Here is a 24542-nt window from a genome sequence, read left to right on the forward strand (position 1 = left end):
ATGGCTTTGCAACCTCAACGTACCTTTAATGGCAATTTTTTGGGGTATGTATTTGCTTATAAACTGAGATCAAATAAAGTTGCAACAGCCTTGCACCAATCCACCACTTAATACTGCAGCTACAGCTTCAGTAAGTATTTTGAAGCCCTGCCTGGCCAGATGTTCCGTGTTTTACAACTGCCTGCCTCTGAGGGTACATAAGATCAATGGTCCATCTAGCCCAGTATCCTGTTTTCTGACAGTGGCCAATGCCAGGTGCCCCAGAGGGAATGAACAGAACAGGTAATCACAAGTGATCCATCCCCTGTAGCCCATTCCCAGCTTCTGGCAAACAGAGGCTGGAGACACTTCAAAGCATGGTTTTGCATCATTGTCCATCCTTGCTAATTGATGGACCTTTCCTTCGTGAACTTAAGCTTTTTTGAACCCTGTTTTTGAACCCTGTTATAGTCTTGGCCTTCACAACATCCTCTGGCAAAGAGTACCACAGGTTGACTGTATGTTTTGTGAAGATATACTTCCTTTTGTTTGTTTTTAAATGTGCTGCCTATTAATTTTATTTGGTGACACCTGCTTCTTGTGTTATGAGGAGTAAATAACACTTCCTTATTTCTCCACACCAGTCATGATTTTATAGACCTCTATCATATCCTCCCCTTAGTCATCTCTTTTCCAAGCTGAAAAGTCCCAGTCTTATTAATCTGTTCTCATATGGAATGTGTTGTCCTTTTCTGTACCTTTCCCAATTCCAATATATCTTTTTTTGAGATGGGGCAACCAGATCTGTACGCAGCGTTCAAGATGTGGGCGAACCATGGATTTATATAGAGGCAATATGATATTTTGTCTATGCCTTTCCTAATGATTCCCAACATTCTGCTAGCTTTTTTGACTGCTGCTACACATTGCGTGAATGTTTTCAGAGAACTACTCACAATGACTCCAAGATCTTTCTTGAGTGGCAACAGCTAATTTAGACCCCATCATTTTATATGTATAGTTGGGGTTATGTTTTCCAATGTGCATTGCTTTGCATTTATCAACATTGAATTTCATCTGCCATTTTGTTGCCCAGTCACCCAGTTTTGAGAGATCCTTTTGTAGCTCTTCGCAGTCTGCTTTGAACTTAACGATCTTGAGTAGTTTTGTATCATCTGCAAATTTTGCCACTTCACTGTTCACCCCTTTTTCCAGATCGTTTATGAATATGTTAAAAAGGACTGGTCCCAGTTCAGACCCCTGGGGGACACCACTAGTTCCCTCTCTCCATTCTGAAAACTGACCATTTATTCCTAGCCTTTGTTTCCTACCTTTTAACCAGTTACTGATCCATGAGAGAACCTTCCCTCTTACCCCATGACTCCTTTATTTACTTTGCTTAAGAGCCTTTGGCGAGGGACCTTGTCAAAGGCTTTCTGAAAATCTAAGTACACTATATCCACTGGATCCCCCTTGTCCACGTGCTGGTTGACCCCCACAAAGAATTTTAGCAGATTGGTGAGGCATGATTTCCCTTTACAAAAACCATGTTGACTCTTTCCCCAAATACCGTATTCATCTGTGTGTGTGATAATTCTGTTCTTTACTATAGTTTCAACCAATTTGCCTCGTACTGAAGTTAGGCTTACTAGCCTGTAATTGCCAGGGTCACCCCGGAGCCTTTTTTTAAAATTGGTGTCACATTAGCTATCCTCCCGCCATCTGGTACAGAAGCTGATTTAAATGATAGTTTATATGCCACAGTTAGTAGTTCTGCAATTTCACATTTGAGTTTCTTCAGAACTCTTGGGAGAATACCATCTGGTCCTGGTGGTTTATTACGGTTTAATGTATCAATTTGTTCCACAACCTCCTCTCTAACGACACCTCAGTCTGGGACAGTTCCTCAGATTTGTCACCAAAAATGAATGGCTTAGATGTTGGAATCTCCCTCACATTCTCTGCAGTGAAGACTGATACAAAGAATTCATTTATCAGGGGTAGCCGTGTTAGTCTGTAGCCACAAAAACAACAAGGAGTCCGGTGTCACCTTAAAAACTAACAGATTTATTTGGGCATAAGCTTTCGTGGGTAAAAACATCTGAAGAAGTGTTTTTTTTACCCACGAAAGCTTATGCCCAAATAAATGTGTTAGTCTTTAAGGTGTCACCGGACTCCTTGTTGTTGGTTTTTGTAAAATAATTCATTTAGCTTCTCTGCAATGGCCTTATCTTCCCTGAGTGCTCCTTTAGCATCTCCATCATCCAGGGGCCCCACTGATTGTTTGGAAGGCTTCCTGCTTCTGATGTACTTAATTTTTTCCCCCTGTTAGTTGTTGTTTCTTTTGCTAGCTGCTCTTTAACTTCTTTTTTTGGTCGGCCTAATTATACTTTCACACTTGACTTGCCAGAGTTTATGCCCCTTTCTATTTTCCTCCGTAGGATTTCACTTCCAATTTTTTAAAGGAGGCCTTTTTGCCTCTAACCACCTCTTTTACTCTGTTGTTTAGCCAGGGTGGCATTTTTTTGGTCCTGTTACTATGATTTTTAATTTGTGGTATACATTTAAATTGAACCTCTATTGTGATGTCTTTAAAAAGTTTCCATGCAGCTTACAGGGATTTCAGTTTTGGCGCTGTACCTTTTAATTTCCGTTTAACTAACTTCCTCATTTTTCTGTAGTTCTCCTTTCTGAAATGAAATGCTACCATGGTGGGCTGCTTTGGTGTGGCTCCCCCCGCCCCCTGGGTGTTACATTTTATTATGTTATGGTCACTATTACCAAATGGTTCAGCTATATTCACTTCTTGGACCAGATCCTGTGCTCCACTTGGGACTAAATCAAGAATTGCCTCTCCCCTTGTGGGTTCCAGGACTAGCTTCTCCAAGAAGTTGTCATTAACAAACTAGGGAAATACAACCTAGATGGAGCTACTACAAGGTGGGTGCATAACTGGTTGGAAAATCGTTTCCAGAGAGTAGTTATTGGTGGTTCACAGTCATGCTGGAAGGGCAGAATGAGTGGGGTCCCGCAGGGATCGGTTCTGGGTCCGGTTCTGTTCAATATCTTCATCAATGATTTAGATAATGGCATAGAGAGTACACTTATAAAGTTTGCGGATGATACCAAGCTGGGAGGGGCTGCAAGTGCTTTGGAGGTTAGGATTAAAATTCAAAATGATCTGGACAAACTGGAGAAATGGTCTGAAGTAAATAGGATGAAATTCAATAAGGACAAATGCAAAGTACTCCACTTAGGAAGGAACAATCAGTCGCACACATACAAAATGGGAAATGACTGCCTAGGAAGGAGTACTGCGGAAAGGGATCTGGGGGTCATAGTGTATCACAAGCTAAATCTGAGTCAACGGGGTAACGCTGTTGCAAAAAAAGCAAACATCATTCTGGGATGTATTAGCAGGAGTGTTGTAAGCAAGACACGAGAAGTAATTCTTCCACTCTACTCCACGCTGATTAGGCCTCAGCTAGAGTATTGTTTCCAGTTCTGGGCGCCACATTTCAGGAAAGATGTGGACAAATTGGAGAAAGTCCAGAGAAGAGCAACAAAAATGATTAAAGGTCTAGAAAACATGACCTATGAGGGAAGATTGAACAAATTGGGTTTGTTTAGTCTGGAGAAGAGAAGACTGAGAGGGGACATAACAATTTTCAAGTACATAAAAGGTTGTTACAAGGAGGAGGGAGAAAAATTGTTCTTCTTAACCTCTGAGGCTAGGACAAGAAGCAATGGGCTTAAATTGCAGCAAGGGAGGTTTAGGTTGGACATTAGGAAAAACTTCCTAACTGTCAGAGTGGTTAAGCACTGGAATAAATTGCCTAGGGAGGTTGTAGAATCTCCATCATTGGGGATTTTTAAGAGCAGGTTAGACAAACACCTGTCAGGGATGGTCTAGATAATACTTAGTCCTGCGTTGAGTGTGGAGGACTGGACTAGATGACCTCTCGAGGTCCCTTCCAGTTCTATGATTCTATGATTTAAGGTTTCAAGACATTTTATCTCTGCATCCTATGCTGAGGTGACATGTACCCAGTCAATATGGGGATAGCTGAAATCCCTCATTATTAATGAGTTTTTTATTTTTATAGCCTAATCTCCCTGAGCATTTCACAGTCACTATCACCATCCTGGTCAACTGGTCTGTAGTATATTCCTATTGCTATATTCTTATTATTCAAGCATGGAATTACTATCCCTAGAGATTCTATGGTACAGTTTGGTTCATTGAAGATTTTTACTTCATTTGACTCTATGCTTTCACATATAGGGTATGTCTACACTGCACTCTAAATGTGGTCCTGTGGGTCCCGCGCCTGTCGAGTCAGTGTTTCCAAACCCGTGCTTGAGTGTATTGTAAACCTGGGTTTACAATTGCTGGACCTGATCTCACAGTTGTGCTAGCGTGTCCACACTGTGCCACCTAGATCTTCTGATCTGGTCTTGGGTTGACCTGCGTTCACACTAGAGTTGCCAACCCTCCCGGTTTCGCTGTGTGTCTCCTGGAATCTCTCGGAGGCTACTGCAGCCAAACTGGGAGATTTTAAGCTCTAACAGTCCGGCGACGCAGCAGGGCTAAGGCAGGCTCCCTTACCTGCCTTGGCACTGCGCTGCTCGCGGAAGCGGCCAGCATGGCCCTCTGGCTCCTGGGGGGGGGGAGGGGCAGGGAGTCTCTGTGCGCTGCCCTCGCCCCAAGCACCAACTCTGCAGCTCCCATTGGCCGGGAAGGATAGCTCAGTGGATAGTTCAGTGGCTTGAGCATTGGCCTGCTAAACCCAGGGTTGTGAGTTCAGTCCTTGAGGGGGCCACTTAGGGATCTGGGGCAAAATCAGTACTTGGTCCTGCTAGTGAAGGCAGGGGGCTGGACTCGATGACCTATCAAGGTCCCTTCCAGCTCTAGGAGATAGGATAGGATAATTTAACTGCGGCCAATGGAAGCTGCGGAGGCGGTGCCTGCAGGCAGTGGCGCGTGGAGACCCCTGGCCCCTCCGCCTAGGAGCTGCTGCCAGAGGGATGTGCTGGTCACTTTCGGGAGCCATCTGATATAAGCGCTGCCCCCTCAACCCCTCCTCTGCCCCAGCCCATAGCCTGCACCCAAACTCCCTTCTAGAGCCTGCACCCCTCCACCCAGCCCAGAGCCCACACCCTGCACCTCCTCCTGCTCCAAACTCCCTCCCAGAGCCTGCACCCCTGTCCCAGCCCAGAGCCAGCACTCTACACACAAACTCCCTCCCAGAGCCTGCATCCTGCACCTCCTCTCGCACCCCTCCCCCCCTCCCAGAGCCCACACCCAGCACCCAAACTCCCTCCATAGCTTGCACCACACATCCCAACCCAGGGCCCACACCTCCTCCTGCACCGGGTCCCCAACCGCCTGCCCCAGCCTGGTGAAAATGAGAGCAAGCAAGCCACAGATAGGAGGATGGAGGGGGCGGGGCCTCGGGGAAGGGATGTGGCCTCGGGGAAGGGGCAAGGATCTTTGGGTTTGTGCTAGAAGACAGTTGGCAACCCTAGTTCACACTGCAAAATGACAGGGCTTTGACCCGAGTCACAGCAGGACTTGGACTCTGACCCATTCTCCTAGCGGGGTTCTAGGATCCGGGACCTGGCTGACCCCAGTCAGGCCGACTTGTGTGTCAGTAGGGTGACCAGACAGCAAATGTGAAAAATCAGGACAGGGGGTGGGGGGTAATAGGCGCCTATATAAGAAAAAGATCCAAAAATCGGGACTGTCCCTATAAAATCGGGACATCTGGTCACTCTATGTGTGTGGATGGAAGTGGGGCTGGGGCTCCAGCTGGAGTCAGAGCCTGGCCGCGCAGCCAGACCTGGAGAGATTTCCAGTTCCCTGTTCTCGCCACACTGTGACTTGGGCTGTGTCCACACAGGCAAGGGCCAGTCACTCAGGCTGTGTCACAGTGGGGTAGGGGTGGGGGCTGATTTCTTTGCAGCCTGACTCATGATTTGGGAAGGCCACGGGGCTCCTTTTCCATTGCATTTCTCGGGAGCTGGAGCAAACAGCGCGCCCAGGCCCGGGGCGGGAGGGAGAGGCCTGCAGGCTGGCGGGTTTGCTGTGCCCTGGGCCCCTGGCCAATGCATGCAGCTCCCCGGCAGGAGGAGCCTGGGCAGGGGGAGGGGATCTGGACACGGAGGGGGCGGGTCCGGTCCAGGGCCCGGTTGCAGCAGCTGTGCGAGCCGCTGAGCGACTCAGGAGGCGCAGGGCGGCCCCGGGGATTTGCTTTGCTGCCTCGGTTCCCCCCGCTTTTCCCGGGGAGGAAAGTTACTTTGCAGCTGCAGGGAGCCTCCCTCTTTCCCCAGCAAGGAGTTTGCACCGCATCGTCCTCGCAGGAGCGGGGGGAGCTTCTCCCCTCTTCGCCTTGCACCGTCCCCGCCAGGAGCCCCTGGCGCTGGGGCAGCCTCGCCCCGGGAGCCGGGCTCTGCATTGCCCTGAGCCGGAGGGAGCGTCTCCCCGCCCCGCCCGGAGCCATGTCCCTGCTGCGGGTGGCGGAGCGGGAGCCGCCGCTGCAGCGCTGGCTGCCCACCCACGTCCAGGTGACCGTGCTGCAGGCCCGGGGCTTGCGGACCAAGGGAGGGGGCGGCGGCGGGAAGCCGGGCACCAGCGATGCCTACACCATCATCCAGCTGGGCCGGGAGAAGTACAGCACCTCGGTGGCGGAGAAGAGCACCGGCAGCCCGGAGTGGAAGGAGGAATGCTCCTTCGAGCTGCCCCCGGGGGCCCTGGAGCTGGAGGAGCCGGCGGACTGGGGAGGGGGCTCCCCCCGCGGCAAGGGGGGCTGCGAGCTGGTGCTCACCGTCATGCACCGGGCGCTCATCGGCCTGGACAAGTTCCTGGGCCAAGCCACCGTGCCCCTGCAGCCGGTCTTCAGGGAGAGCCGCTCCATGAAGAGCCAGTGAGTATGCAGCAGGGGCTGGGCGTGGTGCTCGGCTGGGTGTCGGGGTGAGGCTTGCATTTGCCCCCTTGTTGCAACGGCATCGCCCCCCCCCATTCAAAATCCGTCCAGACTGCACCGCCTGGAGGGGCTGGCGGCCAGCCCGGGGCGCACGCACGCACCACTTACCGCATTGCAATTTGTTAGCGCTGGGTTGTAAAGTTAAGACCCCCCCCCCCCATAGGGTGACCAGATAGCCAGTGTGAAAAATCAGGACAGGGGGTGGGGGGTAATAGGAGCCTATATATGAAAAAGACCCAAAAATCAGGACTGTCCCTATAAAATCGGTACATCTGGTCACCCTCCCCTCCCCACCCCCCTTGGAGCCAGGCAAATCCCATGGGAGTTGTCAGCCCAACGGGAATGGGTCTTTTCCCCATCTCCGGACCGGGGTGGGTGGGAAATGCTATGGCGAAAAGTTCAAGCAATTGCATGCAAGGAACGTTCCCCATAAACTTCCTCGGCCCCTGGGTCTGCAGGGCACAGAGCGCCCCAAATTTTGTGTGCCCAGTTACTGGAACTGGTTGGCCACAGGAAGGTGGATGAAGTTCAGTTTTTGCAGGGCTCTCTCCCGCACCGGGAAGAGTTGGATCAACTCCTGCTTACATGGCAGCAGTGGGGTCTCCCATCCCTCCTGTGCCAAGAGGGTTAAAAAAAAAAAAGTGTTCAGGTGCTTGGCTGGCAGGCAGCAGAGTTGGAACAACTTGAGTGTTTTTTAAGCGTCGGGTTGAATGCAAAGTCTTCTGTCCAAGGGTTGGGAGTGTTTGCCTGCGCCAAATCCTAAACATCAGAGCGTCTAGCCTCCTCTGCTCACTCAAGCTTGGCTGCCTGAGTCACTGCAGAGGGACTTGGGAGGGGCTGGGCATATGTTCCAGTCTCCATCCATTGGGTAGTGTCCCTGTCCCAGGCATGGCAGGAGACAGAGTGGAGATCTTGTGGAGAGCAGGATTAACAGTGTTAAAGGAGTCAGAACATTGTTTTTCCCCCAAAACCCAAACAAATCTGGTTTGTTTTTGCTCCACAGAACAGCAAGGCTCTTGGGGCTCTGGCTTGCCTAATATGGGCAGTTTTTTGGTGGAAAGGAGGTGGGTTGGTAACAATTTAAAAAGGGAATAACTCTGCTCTGTGTAGTTTCTTATTTTTCTGGGAGCATTTGCTGATCGCTTTACTCTTACATGGATGAAGAGATTGGAAAAGTTTTTTTTTTTTCTCCTGCTGATGATAGCTCATCTCAATTGATTGGCCTCTTACAGTTGGCATGGCTACTTCCACCTTTTCATGTTCTCTGTATGTATAAATATCTTCTTTCTGTGCGTTCCATTCTATGCATCTGATGAAGTGGGCTGTAGCCCACGAAAGCTTATGCTCACATAAATTTGTTAGTCTCTAAGATGCCACAAGTACTCCTGTTCTTTTTGCGGATACAGACTCACACGGCTGCTACTCTGAAACCTGAGATTGGAAGAGTGGATGGTTCGAAAGAGAAGTCCTATTTAGGTCACAAGGCAACAGCTTGTCTGCAGGCTTTAGAGGGAGACTTGATTGCTAGATCACAACCATTGGGAGGCAGTCCTACGTGTGTGTGTGTGTGTGTGTGTGTGTGTGAAATTTAACTTTCAGTGCTCCTTGCAGCTTGTTCTGGGCATTGATGGATTATACTCTGGACAAGGTTGGAATGCACAAAGCTCTCCAGAAGGAAAGCAATGCCCATTTGTCAGAGTATTTAAAGAAAGCGATTGTGCAAAGGGAGAGGCCTTGCGTCCACGTCATGCTAAATATTTAATGAGGAAAACCGTGTTAAATAATCAGTGTGTGCTGGCTTTACTTTGGCTCAGATCCTGAAGCTGGATAAGCATGTGCGTAACTTTGTTCACAGGAGTAGTCCCGTGGAACGTGGGAATGGAGCCTAAGGCTGAAAGCTCTTTGCGGCCGGAGCGAACTTTTCATTGTGTGTGGCTGTACAGTGCCTAGCACAGTTGGCCCCTGATTTTGAGGTCCCTGGGTGCTACTTTAGCAACAATAATACTGCTGTTATCTTGCGAGCCTTTTCCACTGTTTACATTTTGCAGGCTCTTCCTCTGGCTATATTGCCTGCCGTTTCTTCTGACTTGCTCAGGAGCTGGCAGTGATGGTGTCTCATGTGATAACTTGCATCACAGCAGTCGGATTGCTTTGATGCTTTGGTGTGTAACCCAAGTAGTGGGCTCCTGCCCAGGAACTCTGCTGTGCTGATCTTAACCCTTTTCTTCGCTTAGTTTTGTTTCTTTGAAGGTGTCGTATGGAGCTGTGTTTCTAACCCAGCTTAAGTTTTGGCACTGACTGAATATACATACAGCTTTATAATGGTGATGTAGAAACACCCTAAACGTACATTTCAGAGTAGCAGCCGTGTTAGTCTGTATCCGCAAAAAGAACAGGAGTACTTGTGGCACCTTAGAGACTACTGTCAGAGAGTGAATACTTCACAGGGCCCATATGGACCTTGGGGAGTCTCTTTGGAGGAGACAGAGGTTGCTTAGCAAACCCTCACTGGAGACTGCAAGCCTGCGGGTTGGTTATGAAATAGTGCAAAACCCTACAAGTCTGAGGGGTTAGTTCAACAAGCTATGTTATACAGTAACTTATAACTGCCTGACCTTGGAAGTAAACTTTCAACGTCTGGTTGAGTCAGCTGTAGACACCTTTGTTTGGGAGAATGTCTGCTAGTACCAGATAAAAATCAGTTAAGCTCTTTGAGGCCACATCGCTGACTGCACTGCACTGTCTCCCCAAGGCCGTATGCGTGAAGATAGACACGGAGCCTTCAGGAATTCAATAAGAACTGAACTACCGTATCATTATATGGTGACATAAATGCAACTGGTGCTTTGCAGTGGCGGCTCACCCTGAAGAGATGACAACCAGAGTTATGACAGGACAGGAGATGATAAACTGGGGGTGGGTGGGGAGAGAAGGCAAGGGTTACAGCAACAAGATCAAAGCCTGGTTACATAGCTTAATAAAATGTGTTTTTTCTAAGCAACTCTTTTTTTTTTTTTTTTTGAGAAAAGACATGGACTAAAGTATTAAAGGCCTCACAGAAGCATCTTGAGGAGGAATAGCAGGTAAGGTCAAGAAAAAAGTCCAGGGAGTGGGGGTGGCCCGTATGTCAGGAAGCAATGGAGACAAAGACAAGAGCATAATAAGGAATCATGCATGGAGCAGAAACAGTGACAGTTCCTAAGTGCTCAGCCATTGCAGAGATGAGGGCCATGTATGTGTCTGGATAGGTTGGGAGCAGAATGGTAAACTAGGGTTAGTCCTGGTATCTCTTTGTACAGGCTGAAAGCAGTAGACTAGCTGGTAGTTCCTCATTGCTGCAGCAGGCCAGTTGTTGGCTTGGGAAGTGTTTCATTTGAGTGGGCAGGCACACAGCTTGTGAACTGATCACTTCCATCTCCGCTAAGCTCAGGCTCTTCATCTTGGCTAAGGAGGGCACATTTGTGCCAGTGGCTGGTTATGGTTTGGTCTTTTTTGTAAATTCATAGAGTTTAAGAAGGGTCTGACATACCACTGGGATACAACCTGGAACTGTGGGACCGCTGTGCCCCCTTAACACTCCTCCCTGGGCTGTCTTACAGTGCTATGCAAGTGACAAGATGCAAACCCCTCCAGGTGCTGTGATCACTCAGCCAACGGCATGCAGAGGCACGCCCAGCTAAGTTGCATGAATGCTCTCTAAGCCACTCATGAGCTATACAGAGAGAGTGAGACACCAGGAAATATCCCCAACCATCAGCCTTGCACCTCAGAAACATACCATTTTACACTGCTTAAGACCTTCTCTTGAACAATGCAAGCTCATTAATTAGTTCACCGCTTTGACAAAGGATAGCGGATGCACCAGGCTTTGTAATCTGAGCAGATTCCCCAAACACGTTAGACAAACTCACTGGTAAGGATAAAACATGAAAATAAGTTTATTAACTACAGAACGATAGATTTTAAGTGATTATAAGTGGTAGGCATATAGGTCAAAGTTGGTTACATAGGAAATAAAAATAAAATCTCAGTCTAAATTCAAACTTTATCAGACTAAGCAAGATTTGAATCCAGCAATTTTTGTCACCACACAAGGCGTTGTAAGCAGGTTACAGTTCTTAATACACAAGCTGAATTCTTTGCTCAGCCTGGAACCAATCTCTCCAGTTCAAAGTCATTTCTTCCAAACGTTCTTGTTGCCTTCAGATTAGGTGGGGGAGGAGAGAGGCATGGGGCAGATGTCACAGACTCCAATTTATACCCCCCAATCCATGGGCATGGAATGATACTGTCTCAGACATGGAGTCAGGGATCACATGTTCTATGTCCCCTGCTCAGTCACTGGGTTAAGCAGTCCCCATTGTCTGCCTGCTTGGAGGGGGCTCACTGGGAGAGTGGATTCTCCTTAATGGGCCATCAACACATGGCGACTAGTCCGAATGTAAATCTGTCTTGCAGGTGTTAGTTGCTCCTTTGTTGCCACCAAAAGGCCAGCTGTGGGCATCTCCCAAACTCTCAACATATTTCAACGAGACACACACACAGCAAAACTTCATAACTTCAAATACAATGGTAACACACACAATTCAACAGGCTAGTAATGGTCAACAGATTATGACTTCTCAAATGATACCTCCCAAGGCATACTTGGATATGATTGTATGTTTTGTACGCCATGGTTAATGTGGGGGCTCCAGGGTGCTATTCTGAGGTACAGAATGTCGCAAAGGGACAATTGGATCATCTAGTCTAAACTTCTGTATATCAATGGCTGTTAAATTTCACCTAATTATGCCTGTGTTGAGCCCAGTCACCTGCATTTGGCTAAATCATATCTCCCAGAAAGGCACCAGAGACGGAGAATCCACCACTTCCCTTGGTAGTGTGTTCCAATAGCTAAACACCCTCACTGTTAAGAGAAATCTGTGCCTTATTTCCAATTTGAATTTGTCTGGCTTCAGCTTTCAGCCAGGGGCTCTTGTTCCGCCTTTCTCCACTGGATCACAGAGCCCTTTAGTAACCAGTATTTGCTTATACACTGTAATAAAGTCGCCTCTCAGTCTTTTGGGTAAATGAAACCGGTTGAGCTCTTTAAGTCTCTCCCTCTAAGGCAATTTCTTCAGCCCTTGCATCACTTCCGCGGCTCTTTTCTGCAGTTTTCAACATCCTTTAAAAATGTGGACACCAGAACTGTTTGCAGTGTTCTAGTATCTGTCTTGCCAATGCTATGTACAGAGGTACCTACCCACTACTCCCCTGTTCATACATCCAAGGATCACATTAGCCCTTTTTGTCACAGCCAGAGCTCATGATAAATTGTTTGTCCGGGATGACCTTTAAGTTCGTTTCAGAGTCGCTGCTTTCCAGGATACAGTCCCTCATTCTGTAGTCATGGCCGGCATTCCTTCTTCCTAGATGTATAACTTTTTGCTTTTTGCCTTATTAAAACACATTTTGTTTGAATGGGGTCAGTTTCCTAAACAAGCCGGAATGCTCTGTCGGATTGCCGTGACCACCTCGTTATGTGTCAGTCTTGTGTCATCTGCAATTTTAATCAGCAGGGATTTTTTTAAACGTACCTCCATATGATTTGATAAAAATACTGATTGTCTTCAGCCCTAGTACTGATCCCTGTGGAACCCTAATAGAAAAGCCTCCATTTGATTTCCCCGTTGACAGCTACTTTCTGAGATCTATCAGTTAGCCAGTTCTTAATCCAGTTAACACGTGCTCGACTGATATTGTATAGTGCTAAATCTTTAATTGGAATGCCGTGTGGTACTAGGTCAAAGTATATTACATCTACACAGTCACCTTTATCAACTAAACTTGTATTCTCATCAAAGAATGAAATCAGACATGTTTGACAAGACCTATATTCCATAAAACCATGTTGAATAGGAATATAATGTAATGCCAGTCTTGAATCAGTTGAATTCCATACCAGTTTTTCCATTATTTTGGCAGGGATTGTTAGGCTAACTGGCTTATAGTTACCAAGGTTGTCCCGTTTGCCCTTTTTGACTATTGGCACAACATTAACACTCTTCCAGTCTTTCTGGAATTTCCCTGCTGTTCCAAGATGACTTAAAAAATTAATATCCGTGGGCCAGAGGTCTTCTCATCAGCTAACTGTTTTAGGACTCCTGGGTGCAAGTTATCTGGGTCTACTGATTTTTAAAATGTTTATACCTAGCTACCTAGCTGATGATTAACATCTTCCTAATTACAAATGGACTGGAAAGTGCTTTATCATCCTTATGTGATATGAGTAGGGCCCTACCACATTCACAGCTGTGAAAAACGCTTCACGGACCGTGAAATCTGATCTCCCCCATGAAATCTGGCTATTGTAGGGGAGACCAGATTTCACAGGGTTGGGTGGCTGGAGAGCAGTGGTTGCTGTGGCCGGGAGCCCAGCTCTGAAGGCAGCGCCGCTGCTAACAGCAGCGCAGAAGTGAGGGTGGCACGGTATGTCTCAGGAGACGAAGCTGCTTCCTTTCCTTTTAGGACCCCTCCTAAACGCTGAGGCTGATTCCAGGCTTGCCAAATGGTTTCAGCTGCTTTCCATTATCCAGGTGGTGGCGTGGTGGGGGAGGTGAAATGAACTGCCTCAGTCCACTTCCAAAAGAACAAGTGTCCGTCACGACTGCCTCTGAGACTGATGGGCCCCTCGGGCCTCTGCTAAAGCTGCCATGGGAGACAAATTAGCCTCTCCAGTAGAGGTGATGCCTCCAGGTCAGGGATGTGGCGGGGGGGGCAGCGTGTATTTTTCTGTGGGTAATTGACAACTCTCAAGACTTGAAGTCTGGTACCGGCGTGAGAACTGAATGTAAGGGTTTGCCAAATGGCGTATCCATAATGCTGCCATCCCTGTAGTGTATAGGAAAGAACAGTGTCTCGCTGTTCTGGTGACTGCATTGAGCCAGCTTGCTGGGTTCCTGCTTCAGCTTATCTGCCGCGTGGCAATAAATCACTAAATGTGCATTACCCTAAAACTGGCCCCTCCCTCTCCCATGCACATCTGCCCATCTGTCCTGCCCTGCCACCCACTGTCCAGCTATCCTGCATCTCTGGTTGCTCCATCTGTCCTGATTGTATTTGGAAGGAACGATGCACTGAAAGGTCAAACTAATAGAGTTCTAATAGAAGCCATCTGCATTCATTCTGGTGCATACATAGTGTCTGAGACGGGCTTCCGACAAGTCCTGGGGCTGAGTGCCACAAGGGGTAGATCTAACAGAAACAGAGCTGTTCTGTGCCTGTGCAAGGCTGTTCTTAGCTTGCATGAAAAGATGCTATACATCTGCAAACGCCTAAGGGAGTTACAGTAGTGCAGTTATTGAATGAAACGTCTTCCTTTGCACAATATGGGATGAAACAAAAGGAGGAGAATGTCGTCTTCTGCCCCTGAAATGTGTCAGTGAAGTGTCGAGGTTGCTCCAGATGATGGGAGCTGCCCAGGCGAAGGCTGTTAAACCACCAGGGATTAGACTGTGTGAAAGGCCGTAGGTTAGGGAGGGGAGCAGAAGTGGGCCAGGGCAAGTCTCTAGAGGGCTTTAAACATGAAAGTCCTGTTCAGTTGTATCCTGAAAGAGATGGGGGCTGCTAGGGGTGTTTGCAGTTGATGTGGTTTTGCAGGGCTCAAAAAACCTACTTCCCAGTGGCAAGCGGAAACGCCTTCTGGCAAATGTGGCTTGCGGGCTGCCTAAGCTGTTTTTATTTGGTTCAGAACTGAAGTTTTTCATTTCATTAACTTCTGTTTTTAGTCCATGTCGTTGCAAAAATGAACCCCCCGCACATGAGCTGAGTTTGCACCCCTGCTACCTCCGCTGCTCCAGCATCCTGCTTTTCCAAGCATCGAGAGAGCAAAACATCCTCCCCGCGGCTGCTCTTCGGAACCTTTGTGCACCAGTCAAACTTCGTGTCCGTTGCGTGCTGCTGCTACTGGGCAAACTTATGAGCAGCCCGGAAGCTAGTCCACAAGAAGAAGAAGATTCCTCAAAAGGTAGCATGTATGAGCAGCAGCGTGGTGGTGAAGAAGCCCCTCCTCTGTCTTCATGCAACAGCTAGGAGGCTGGGTAAGGAGCAGATCTAATGGAGGATAGAGCTTTTTCCTCCTTCCAGCGGCAAGGAGAAGAGAAGGGTTCAAGTGGGATGCCAACCGGCACTCGTCGTCTCCTTTAACACAAGTTGAGAATGCAGCTGGTCTTATTGCCAGCATGTTGCCATAGAAGCTTACTGGGGAGGGGGTTATCTTTCAGGCTGGCGTCCGGCTGGTAGGCGTCCAGTACGTTTTTCAAGCCCTGTGGGTGTGAATCTCGGTGAGTGAAGTGCATGTCGAATTCTGCCTTCTGATCCAGAACGCAGACAGTAGACACAGCACGCCTGAAGTTCTGTATCCTGGAGGACTGACTCTACAACAGTCAGTTTAATGTGGGTAATTGACAACAGATTAATACAAGTCAAAAGGTCTTTGATCTGTTGTAATAACCTTGCTGGCTGTCCCAACGCTGGTGGCTGGAGTTTCTGGACTGATTCTCGAATGGGCTGTAGAAGACACAAGAGCAATAGCAGTTAAACTCTCCCTGCGTTACGCCGAGTGCTGCAGCGTAAAATCAGTTGCCAACAGCAGCTCCTGTTAGAATTCAGGAGAGCCGAGCGGAACGCTTCGACTGTGATACGGAGCAATTGGGCTGGTTCGCCCCCCTCGCCAATTCCAGTGGCTTTGGTGCTAAGAAAAGCCCCGCACTGCAAAAATGGAGACGCCTAGTCATGGCGGGGTTTGCACTCTGGGGATTTGCAGCCTCTGTCTTGCTCCAGACCTGCTGCAGAAATGCTGAGGGCTGCTGTTTAATGCTGGAAAGCGTCACTGTGCAGGGAGTGTGCATCCCTGTGTGGCCGAAGAGGTCAAGAGGATGGGAGCGGAGGCAGAGATTGCTCCTGGAGGTGCCTCCACAATGGAGCTCGCCTGCAGTCAGCAATAGGAACTGGGACTAGAGCACCTTTGGGAGCTTCTAGGGAGAGGTTAGTGGACTGCATGCGTTTGGAACCCCTGAACTCCCTGGGTTTACAAGGTCACATTTCTACAGGATCAACTCAGCTCTTCATTCTGCTCAATGTTGCCCCGATCTTAAACAAATAAGGCACGAACGGTTTCCTGCACCCTGGCTGCATGGCCAAGCAGCCTTGAAATGTCAGTGCGGTTTAACGGCCTTGGTTAAATAGCCTTGCAAAATTGTCATCCGAACACACCAGCCCAGCTTAGACCTACCAGCCCCCCCACTCTCCCCACACACCCACTGCCCCCAAGCTCCTCCGTGCAATCGTTTCCCTTCCCTTTGTCCCTCTGCTCTTCTCCCCCTCCCCCCACCATTACAGGGAAGTAGGGAAGGGCCCCTTGCTGCTTCAGGGTTGGGTTGGTAGCTGGAGGAATACCGTATTAGTCAGCTCTCTAATCTAGCAGAACAAGGTGCAACTAGATCCAATGGTTGGAAGCTGAAGCTAGACAAATTGGAACACCTTACCAAGGGTTGTGGTGAATTCCCCGTCACCTGGAGTCTTTAAATCAAGACTGAGTATCTTTCTAAAAGAGATTCTGTAGCTCAACCAGAAGTCAGGGCTGTGTGTGGGAATTACCGGGTGAGGGTTTCTAGCCTGTGTGAGGCAGGAGGTCAGACTAGATCAGCAGTTCTCAAACTGTGGGTCGGGACCCCAAAGTGGGTTGCAACCCCATTTTAATGGGGTCACCAGGGCTGGCTTAAACTTGCTGGGGCCCAGGGCCGAAGCCCGAGCTCCACCACCCGAGGCCAAAGCCTGAGGGTTTCAGCCCTGCGTGTTGGGACTCAGGTTACAGGTCCCCCTTGGGGTTCAGCTTTGTCCCGCTCTCCCCGTCCCCCACCCAGGTCAGTGGGGCTCAGGCGGGCTCAAGCTTCGGTCCCCCCTCCTGGGATCATGTGGTAATTTTTAGTGTCAGAAGGGGGTCGCGGTGCAATGACGTTTGAGAACCCCTGGACTAGATGTTCACAATGGTCCTTTTCTGGTCTTAAAATCTACAAAGAGAAGTTGGGCAGGTGGGAAGAGAGGCAGCCCAGTCTGCTGAAGGAGAGCAGAGAGAGAGGGGAGCGGCGACCTTCATGCATGTGCTCCCGGGGCCTGCTCTGGGGGAGCAGGGAGAGAAAATCGTGTGGCTTTAGTAACCAGTTGGGCCAAAGCAATGACTTACCTCAGGTGAGGCAATCCGGCAAGGCCAGCTTTACAAGTGAAGTAGCAGAAACTTCTCTCTTGTATGTCTTGTATGGGGATTGGTCCTGCTTTGAGCAGGGTGTTGACTAGATGACCTCCTGAGGTCTCTTCCAACCCTGATATTCTATGACTCTATCAACTTCTATGACTCTGTCTTGCAGGCTGCAATGAAATGCGCTAGTGAGGTTGCACTTGCAAGTGTGGTGACCCTCCCTCCCCCAAAAGTAAACCTGTGACAAGTACAGCAGTGATTGTAAGCCCAGCACAAACATGAGAAGTCAGTGCGGCTCCATAAGCTCTGCTGGGATACATGATGCGTTCAGCAACTCCATCACAGTCTGGCTCTCGCTAGGTACCAGGTTACAGCTGGTGTGTCAGCGGTGCCGGCTGGACGCGGCAGTGTTACGATGATGCAGTGGAATAAGGGCATGCGTCGTTACGTCAGTTGGCGCCCCCTCTGTTGTGTTCATTAATATTAGAGAATGACTTGATACGTCTGACTAAATGCCTCTCAAAGCCAGGCCTGTTTGTGTCTTTCACTTTTAAAGGACAAGGCAGCGGATCGAATTCAGCCCTGGGGTAAACAGGTGCCATTTCACTGGAGTTGATCCTGTTTACATCAGGGCTGTTTGGCCCATAGTCCATCTCTGTTTTCTGCGAATGTGTCTCCCCCCCCCCCCCTTTTTTTTTTCTTTCTTCCAGATCAGAACAAAGCTGGTCTAGCTAACCTGTAGCTTAAAGTGTGCTGGGTTATTGTACTAATCTTTCACCCCTGGAAGTGTCCATACCCAGCAAATCCATCTCTGCATGCAGCAGTGAGCCGGGATGAAAAGTATTCAGGCTTGGGGGTTCTTTCTTTAACTCTTGAAATATAGGGGGTACACATTGGACTGGCAGGAACTCGTCTATTTAGGCTGGTTCCACCTGTTGTCTCTGCCTTCACCTCTTTCCAAGACGCAGGATCTGCTCGTGTACTGCAACATTTATCCGTCCCAAACTTCTTTCCACAATGCTGGCTCTTCCACTTGGCTCGGTTGCTGCTTAATCTGATAAAAGCATTGGGAATCCAAGCACTGATCTTAAAACCAACCCCCTCCCCCGATTTATCTTCTGATTGCGTTAAGCAATGTCTGTGGAATAACTCGGTCACTCGCTGTGGGGTTTCTATTCTGTTACTAAAAGGGGCTGGAGTTCTCATTAGGAGAGAAGGAAAAACCACGTGGTGACACTTGCTCTCCAAGCAGAACAATGTTACTCCATTATCGATGCTATAAGCAGGCCCTGGTGGCCATGTGCACACCCAGAGAAACTGCGTGTTTCAGTTGGCGATAGGAACAGGCTGCTCCAGAACATAGGTTCACTTAGTGCCAGGATATCAAAATGCTTTATGCATCTGCGGCACGCTCCTGGCATCCCTCTACATAAGTAGTAAGTATATATGCCTGTCTTATGGAAGAATAAAGTGAGGTCTGGAGGGTAAGTGACTGTCCCAAGGTTGTGCCACAAGGCAGAACGGGGGAAAGATCCCCGGAGCCCCGGCTTCCCATTCCCCCCTCCTCTACCCACTGGCTGCTCCTTGTCTTAAGTTGCTTTGGCAAAACTTCCCGTGCTTGCAACATCAGTTCCTTGTCTCCCTTCCGTGTGCCGCTGGAGTGGAACGAGAACTCTCAGAGAAACTCGACTGAATGCAGCGCCCCACCTCTGCTGGGACCTCGTGGAAACTGTGTGCTGCTCTGGGTTCAATTCCCGGAAGCCAGGCTTCGTTCCAGGATGGGTTTCTTTTCTCCTCTTTTAAAAACTGTTGTCTGGCAAGGAGGGAGTGATATCTCAGGACTTCCTAGGGCAAGCTGTTCCAGCGGGATCCCAAGGTTTTGATGATTGTGCTTTTGACTGACTCCAGCAGCAGGCTTGCTTTTGAGTGGGCGTTGATGTGTGAGAATAGCTAGTCTGGGGGAGAAGGGAGGTAAATATTTAATCCTGCTTGCCTTTAAATGGTTTACGGAGACTCTGATCTCAAGGGTGGCACTTTGAATCCAGCACAGGTCAGTTGTGACCAAAAGGCTCTAGGGTGGCTTAGACAGAGTGTCTTGGCTCATATACACGGCTTCTTTCAGGCTGGAGCCATGCCCCTTCCAGTTCCCCGTCTTGCTGCAGAAATATAGACTCATAGACTTTAAGGTCAGAAGGGACCAATATGGTCATCTAGTCTGACCTCCCGCATGATGCAGGCCACAAAAGCTGACCCACCCACAACAGAATCCTCCAGCCTGCGACCCCTGCCCTATGCTGCGGAGGAAGGCGAAAAACCTCCAGGGCCTCTGCCAATCTACCCTGGAGGAAAATTCCTTCCCGACCCCAAATATGGCGATCAGTAGAACCCCGAGCATGCGGGCAAGATTCTCCAGCCGGACCCTCATTTTACCAGCGATGGCACGTTAATGCCTAATTGACTAAAATCACGTTATCCCATCAAACCATTCCCTCCATAAACTTATCAAGCCTAATCTTGAAGCCAGAGAGGTCTTTCGCCCCCACCGTTTCCCTCGGAAGGCTGTTCCAAAATTTCACCCCTCTGACGGTTAGAAACCTTCGTCTAATTTCAAGCCTAAACTTCCCCACGGCCAGTTTATATCCATTTGTTCTCGTGTCCACATTACTACTGAGCTGAAATAATTCCTCTCCCTCCTTGGTATTAATCCCTTTGATATATTTAAAGAGAGCAATCATATCCCCCCTCAGCCTTCTTTTGGTTAGGCTAAACAAACCGAGCTCCTCGAGTCTCCTTTCATAGGAAAGGTTTTCCATTCCTCGCATCATCCTAGTGGCCCTTCTCTGTATCTTCCTGTCTCTCTTGGTGGCTCCTCCAGTCCTGAGTTACAACGCTGTAGCGAAGTCTGCATGGGATCCTCCAGATCAGAGGTGGGCAAACTACGGCCTGCGGGCCACATCCGGCCCGTGGGACCCACCTGCCCAGCCCTTGAGCTCCCGGCCCCTCCCCTGCAGAGCCTTGCCGCTGCGCGGGTAACGCTCTGGGCAGCGGGGTTGCACGCTCCTGCCGACAGCGGCAGCCAGACGTGCTGCTCTGAGCAGTATGGTAAGGGGGCCGGGGGGTTGGATAAGGGGTCAGGAGTCCCGGGGGGGCAGTCAGGGGTGGGCGTGTGGATAGGGGTCAGGCAGTCAGGGGACTGGGAGCAGGGGGGGTTGGATAAGGGGTAGGGGAGTCCCGGAGGGCAGTCAGGGGACAGGGAACAGGAGGCGGTTGGATGGGGCGGAGGTTCTGGGGAGCGGTCAGGGGATGGGGAACGTGGGAGGGTTGGATAAGCGTGGGAGTCTCAGGGGACGGGGGTGTGGACAGGGGACGGGGAACAGTGGCGGTTGGATAGGGGGTGGGGTTCTGGGGGCGGTTAGGGGCAGGAGGGCCCGGGAGGGGGTGGTTAGGGGACAAGGAGTGAGGGGGGTTGGATGGGTCGGGGGTTCTGTGGGGGGCAGTCAGGGGGAAGGAAGTGGGAAGGGTCGAATAGGGGGCGGGGGCAGGTTGTTTGGGGAGGCACAGCCTTCCCTACCCGGCCCTCCATGCAGTTTTGCAACCCCAATGTGGCCCTCGGGCCAAAAAGTTGGCCCACCCCTTCTCTAGATAAACAGAGGGTGCCCGCCTAGCCCATGCAGAACACAGCTGCCGAGATTATATTCCCAGCCTGTTGCTCTGGCAATGTCACCACCCCAGAATCCCTCCAACGGCTCCCCCTCTGCGTCAAGGCCCTTCTCGACTGCCTCAGCCCCCTCCCCCGGCCAGTTATGCCAGCCTTCATCTTCCCTCCTCACCCCGTTCACCTGCTTCGCCCACAGCCATTGCTGCACGCCCTTCTCCCACCCCCCACCCCCCCGGCGCGTGGGACACCTCCCCGAACTGGTGCCTGACACTGCTGTGCCCTCGCCTGTCAGATCCCTCCAAAGACCCACTTCTGTGGCGAGGCCTGAAAAGAACTGGCTAGCTACTAACGGGTTGGGAGAAGGGCGCTTGGGGGCAAGTCCGGATCTCGTAAAACCCCTCTCTTGTATCCCTCTGCCTGTCATGTTAGCTCGTGAGCTCTGCAGGGAATACCGTCATATCAACAAAGCGGCAGGATGATTAGACCCTCCCGAATGGCTTAGCAACTACAACTCCATGTGTGTCCTGTATTTTTAGATAAGAGTGGTTCCTATATTTGTCTTGCTCCTTTGTGTCTAGCTGAGCAGTGCAGGTTCATTCAGTGTACTGCTGGCCTCCCTATCGGTGGGTGACATGCATCTCAGCCCTAGGGTTTTGTGGTTAAGGCACAAGCCGGGGAGATCTGGGATCTGTTTCTAGTGCGACCCCGGAAGAATCGGTTTAAGCTCTCCGTGCCTGTTTCTCCACTTCTAAAATGGGGAGTGGGAGGAAATGGAATATGACAGCTCATGAACTTCCCGTATGGCCCAGCTAGGTTTTGAAAAACAAGGTGTTGAAATGCCCTTCCCTGTGTGAGGGTGGATGTCTGACTGCTGCACTGCCCAGCGTGAGCTGTGATGAAATCTTTGTTTTTGGGACTGGAAAGGCAGTTGGAAGGGGATATTTTCACGGTAACTTGACCACGCCAGGAAATGCCTGGCTGTGTTGAAACCCATGCTTAGTAAGCCGATCCTTCTGAGTGGGGGAAGGTGGAGGATACGATCATGCTGAATGCGTTGAATGGTGGTGTATCAATTCAGATGGAATAAAAGGGGTCAAAGAGTCAGAGGTGTTACCGTGACCCTGAAACTGTGCAGCCTTAAACAGCTGAAAACAAAGTGCGGGGTTTGGTTATACAGAGACCAGGGTTTGTTAGTTTCACGAAGAAGCTTATGCCAAAGTTTAGACGTGTTAACTAAGATGCATAAAAGAAAAGATGTTAAAACAGGTTATAATGCAGTTTAAAATGGAAATGAAATGAGCGTGCAAAACAAACTTCACCAAACCCTATTGCAGGCCCCTTTTCAGACAGTATATCAGCGGTCCCTGATTGGATTGGACAATCCTCCTTGAGCGGGAGAGAAAGGGCTGGTTAGTTGTGTTGCTCAGTTCTGAGGTATGAAGGATGGTCTCTCTTGTTGCTTTTAACAGACCTGGGGGGAGGAAATGTGGCTTTTGTTGAACTTCTCGGTATCGTGGGGTCAGGTCAGCCACAGACTAATGCGCTGGGTGGCCAGGTCAGCCACAACGGCAGTGCTGTGAGCTCTGGGTCATCTTCTTGGTTTGGGACATCGTCTGGTTGGTCTGGTCTCTCTCATACCGCGCAGAGCTGGATGGGCTGTTTTTTCTCACTGTGCATGTGGCATAGTTGATCTCAGGATCAGCTAAGCTAGAAAGCAGAGAGAGAGAGAGGATAGGAGGAGAAATAGTGGGACAGAAAGGACCACACAAAGGGATGGAGACACAGGATTTCCTGTGTTCCCGGCGGGGGTCTCCACTGGAGTGGTGGTGAGGACCAGGTGTCCCTGCTGGTGTGCCGAGGGCTGGACTTCCCGATGATGCAGTAACCGTCAGAATCCCCAGGTGAAGGACAAAGCCCCTGGAGCAGGATGGAGGCCCAACAGCCATCCCCCTCCTCCAGGAATTCCCCAGTTGGTTCACATGTCCCTGCCCCCCAAAATCTCTCTTTAAGGGCCCTGAAAAAGGGATGATGGGTGGAATAGTCCCTCCTCTTATTTGTTCACCGATCTACCAGACCTACTGTCCGACATACTAAGTTTAGTCTGTTAACTTCCAGTCCCACACTTTCCTTGTTTATCAGGTGCAGTCTCAATACAGTCCTTCATTGGATCAGGAAAGCTGTTTGGTTCAGACTAACTCAGTCTTTGTTTTTCACTTTCACTAACTTTTATAAACAATCTTCTGCACGGATCTAAGCTGGACTTTTCTTACCCTTTCCCGTCACCGTTTGATATGACAGGTGATTGTACCATTTTCTGAACGTTCACTCCTTTCTTACAGTTGAACTCAGAATGAGGGTATGTTTGTAGGCCCAGTTATCACAACCGTCATACTTGGCACCTCAGCTGGAAACTTTTCACATAGTTCTAGCGAATGTAGTGCTGGTAACGGAGGCACCAGAGATGCTGAGACATTGGCTCTGTCTGCAGAACCATTGCAGCAATGCCACTTCTCCTGTCCTGGAAAGAGCATTGCTCTCTGCAGAGACTCGATGAGGGGAGGGGCGCGGGTTTGCCCACTGGGAACTGGACTGAGCCACCAAATAATGTCTCACTGGTCACCGCACAGATTCCTGGCTACACAGAGCTATTTCTCCACCCACCACCCTTGTCTCCCTCCCTGCTCTTTTCCCCTCTCCCAGGCAGGACCTCACTGGCTCTTTGCAAGAGACATGGTTGGCTGTGATTCCTTGCTGTTCCCCTCTGACCGAAGTGCTTTCCATCTAGAATCCCTCCACCTGCCCCAGTGACACTGTTTCCTCCTGTGCCGCCGGGTGGGGCTGAGCGGGGCTGAATCCAGCGTTGGCGTTTCATGCGCTACGCACTGCCTGCAGTGACCTTGCTTTGTTCCTTTCCGGGCAGGCTCTTGTTTTTCGCAGTCCCGTTTTCCTTTCCCATTGCGCTTTTGGAATGTGACGTGTGAGCAAAGAGCTCTCTGCTCAGCAGCCAGGTGCTGCCCTTGCCTGGTGACCTCGCTACTTCAAGAAAAGCTGCGGTTGCTGTATATGTTGGGGAACAACATCGCCTTGGTGTGCTCCTTGTGCCACGTGACTGTTGCACTTTGTTACTGATCACCTGGATTAACTGGAGGCCCAGGAAGGAGATCTCCTTAGTATGGGAGCTAGTGGTCAGAGCACAAAGCTGGGAGTCAGGACCTCTCCTGTATTCTAATCCTATCAACCTCCCACTAAGGTCTAGGGCAAGTTGCTTAGCCCCAGTCTGGACTTCCCCATCCTGCAATAGGGATGAGATGGCACTTGCCTGTCTCCAAAAGGCCACTGTGGGGGTTGGTTAGTGCTTTGGGCATAGCGTGAAATACGTCCTTGTTAGACATCTGAGACTGTGTGTCATAATCACTTCAGAGCTGTGCCCATCCTCTGGCAACGACTGTTGTCTTGGCTGTTACACCTGTGGGGGTGGCGCCCTGATGGCTGCAGACTGCGCGTGGCAGTGTTTTTATTTCTGCAGGGCCCCTAATGGATGTGTGGAAGGGTGGGGTGTGGCCTGGCTTCCTCTCTGCTCCCACCCCAAACCTCTGGCCTAAGTTCTGCTTCTCTGCGCTCCTACTCTTGACATCCTGGCTGTGCCAGTGCGCCACTCGCTCTCCAGATCCCTCCTCTGACG

At 49.9% G+C, this 24542-nt stretch overlaps 1 protein-coding gene across 1 annotated transcript in view; it reads left to right on the forward strand.

Moving 5' to 3' along the window:
• The first annotated feature begins 6480 nt into the window (after window positions 1–6480).
• RAB11FIP5 (RAB11 family interacting protein 5) overlaps window positions 6481–24542 on the forward strand; it is a 99006-nt gene continuing 80944 nt past the window's right edge. Inside the window, exon 1 of the mRNA XM_065404885.1 lies at window positions 6481–6905. Within this exon, the coding sequence (XP_065260957.1) occupies window positions 6481–6905 (425 nt within the window). The remainder of the gene's footprint in view (window positions 6906–24542) is intronic.

This window comes from Emys orbicularis, chromosome 5 (assembly GCF_028017835.1).
Source record: "Emys orbicularis isolate rEmyOrb1 chromosome 5, rEmyOrb1.hap1, whole genome shotgun sequence".
Taxonomy (NCBI): domain Eukaryota; kingdom Metazoa; phylum Chordata; order Testudines; family Emydidae; genus Emys; species Emys orbicularis.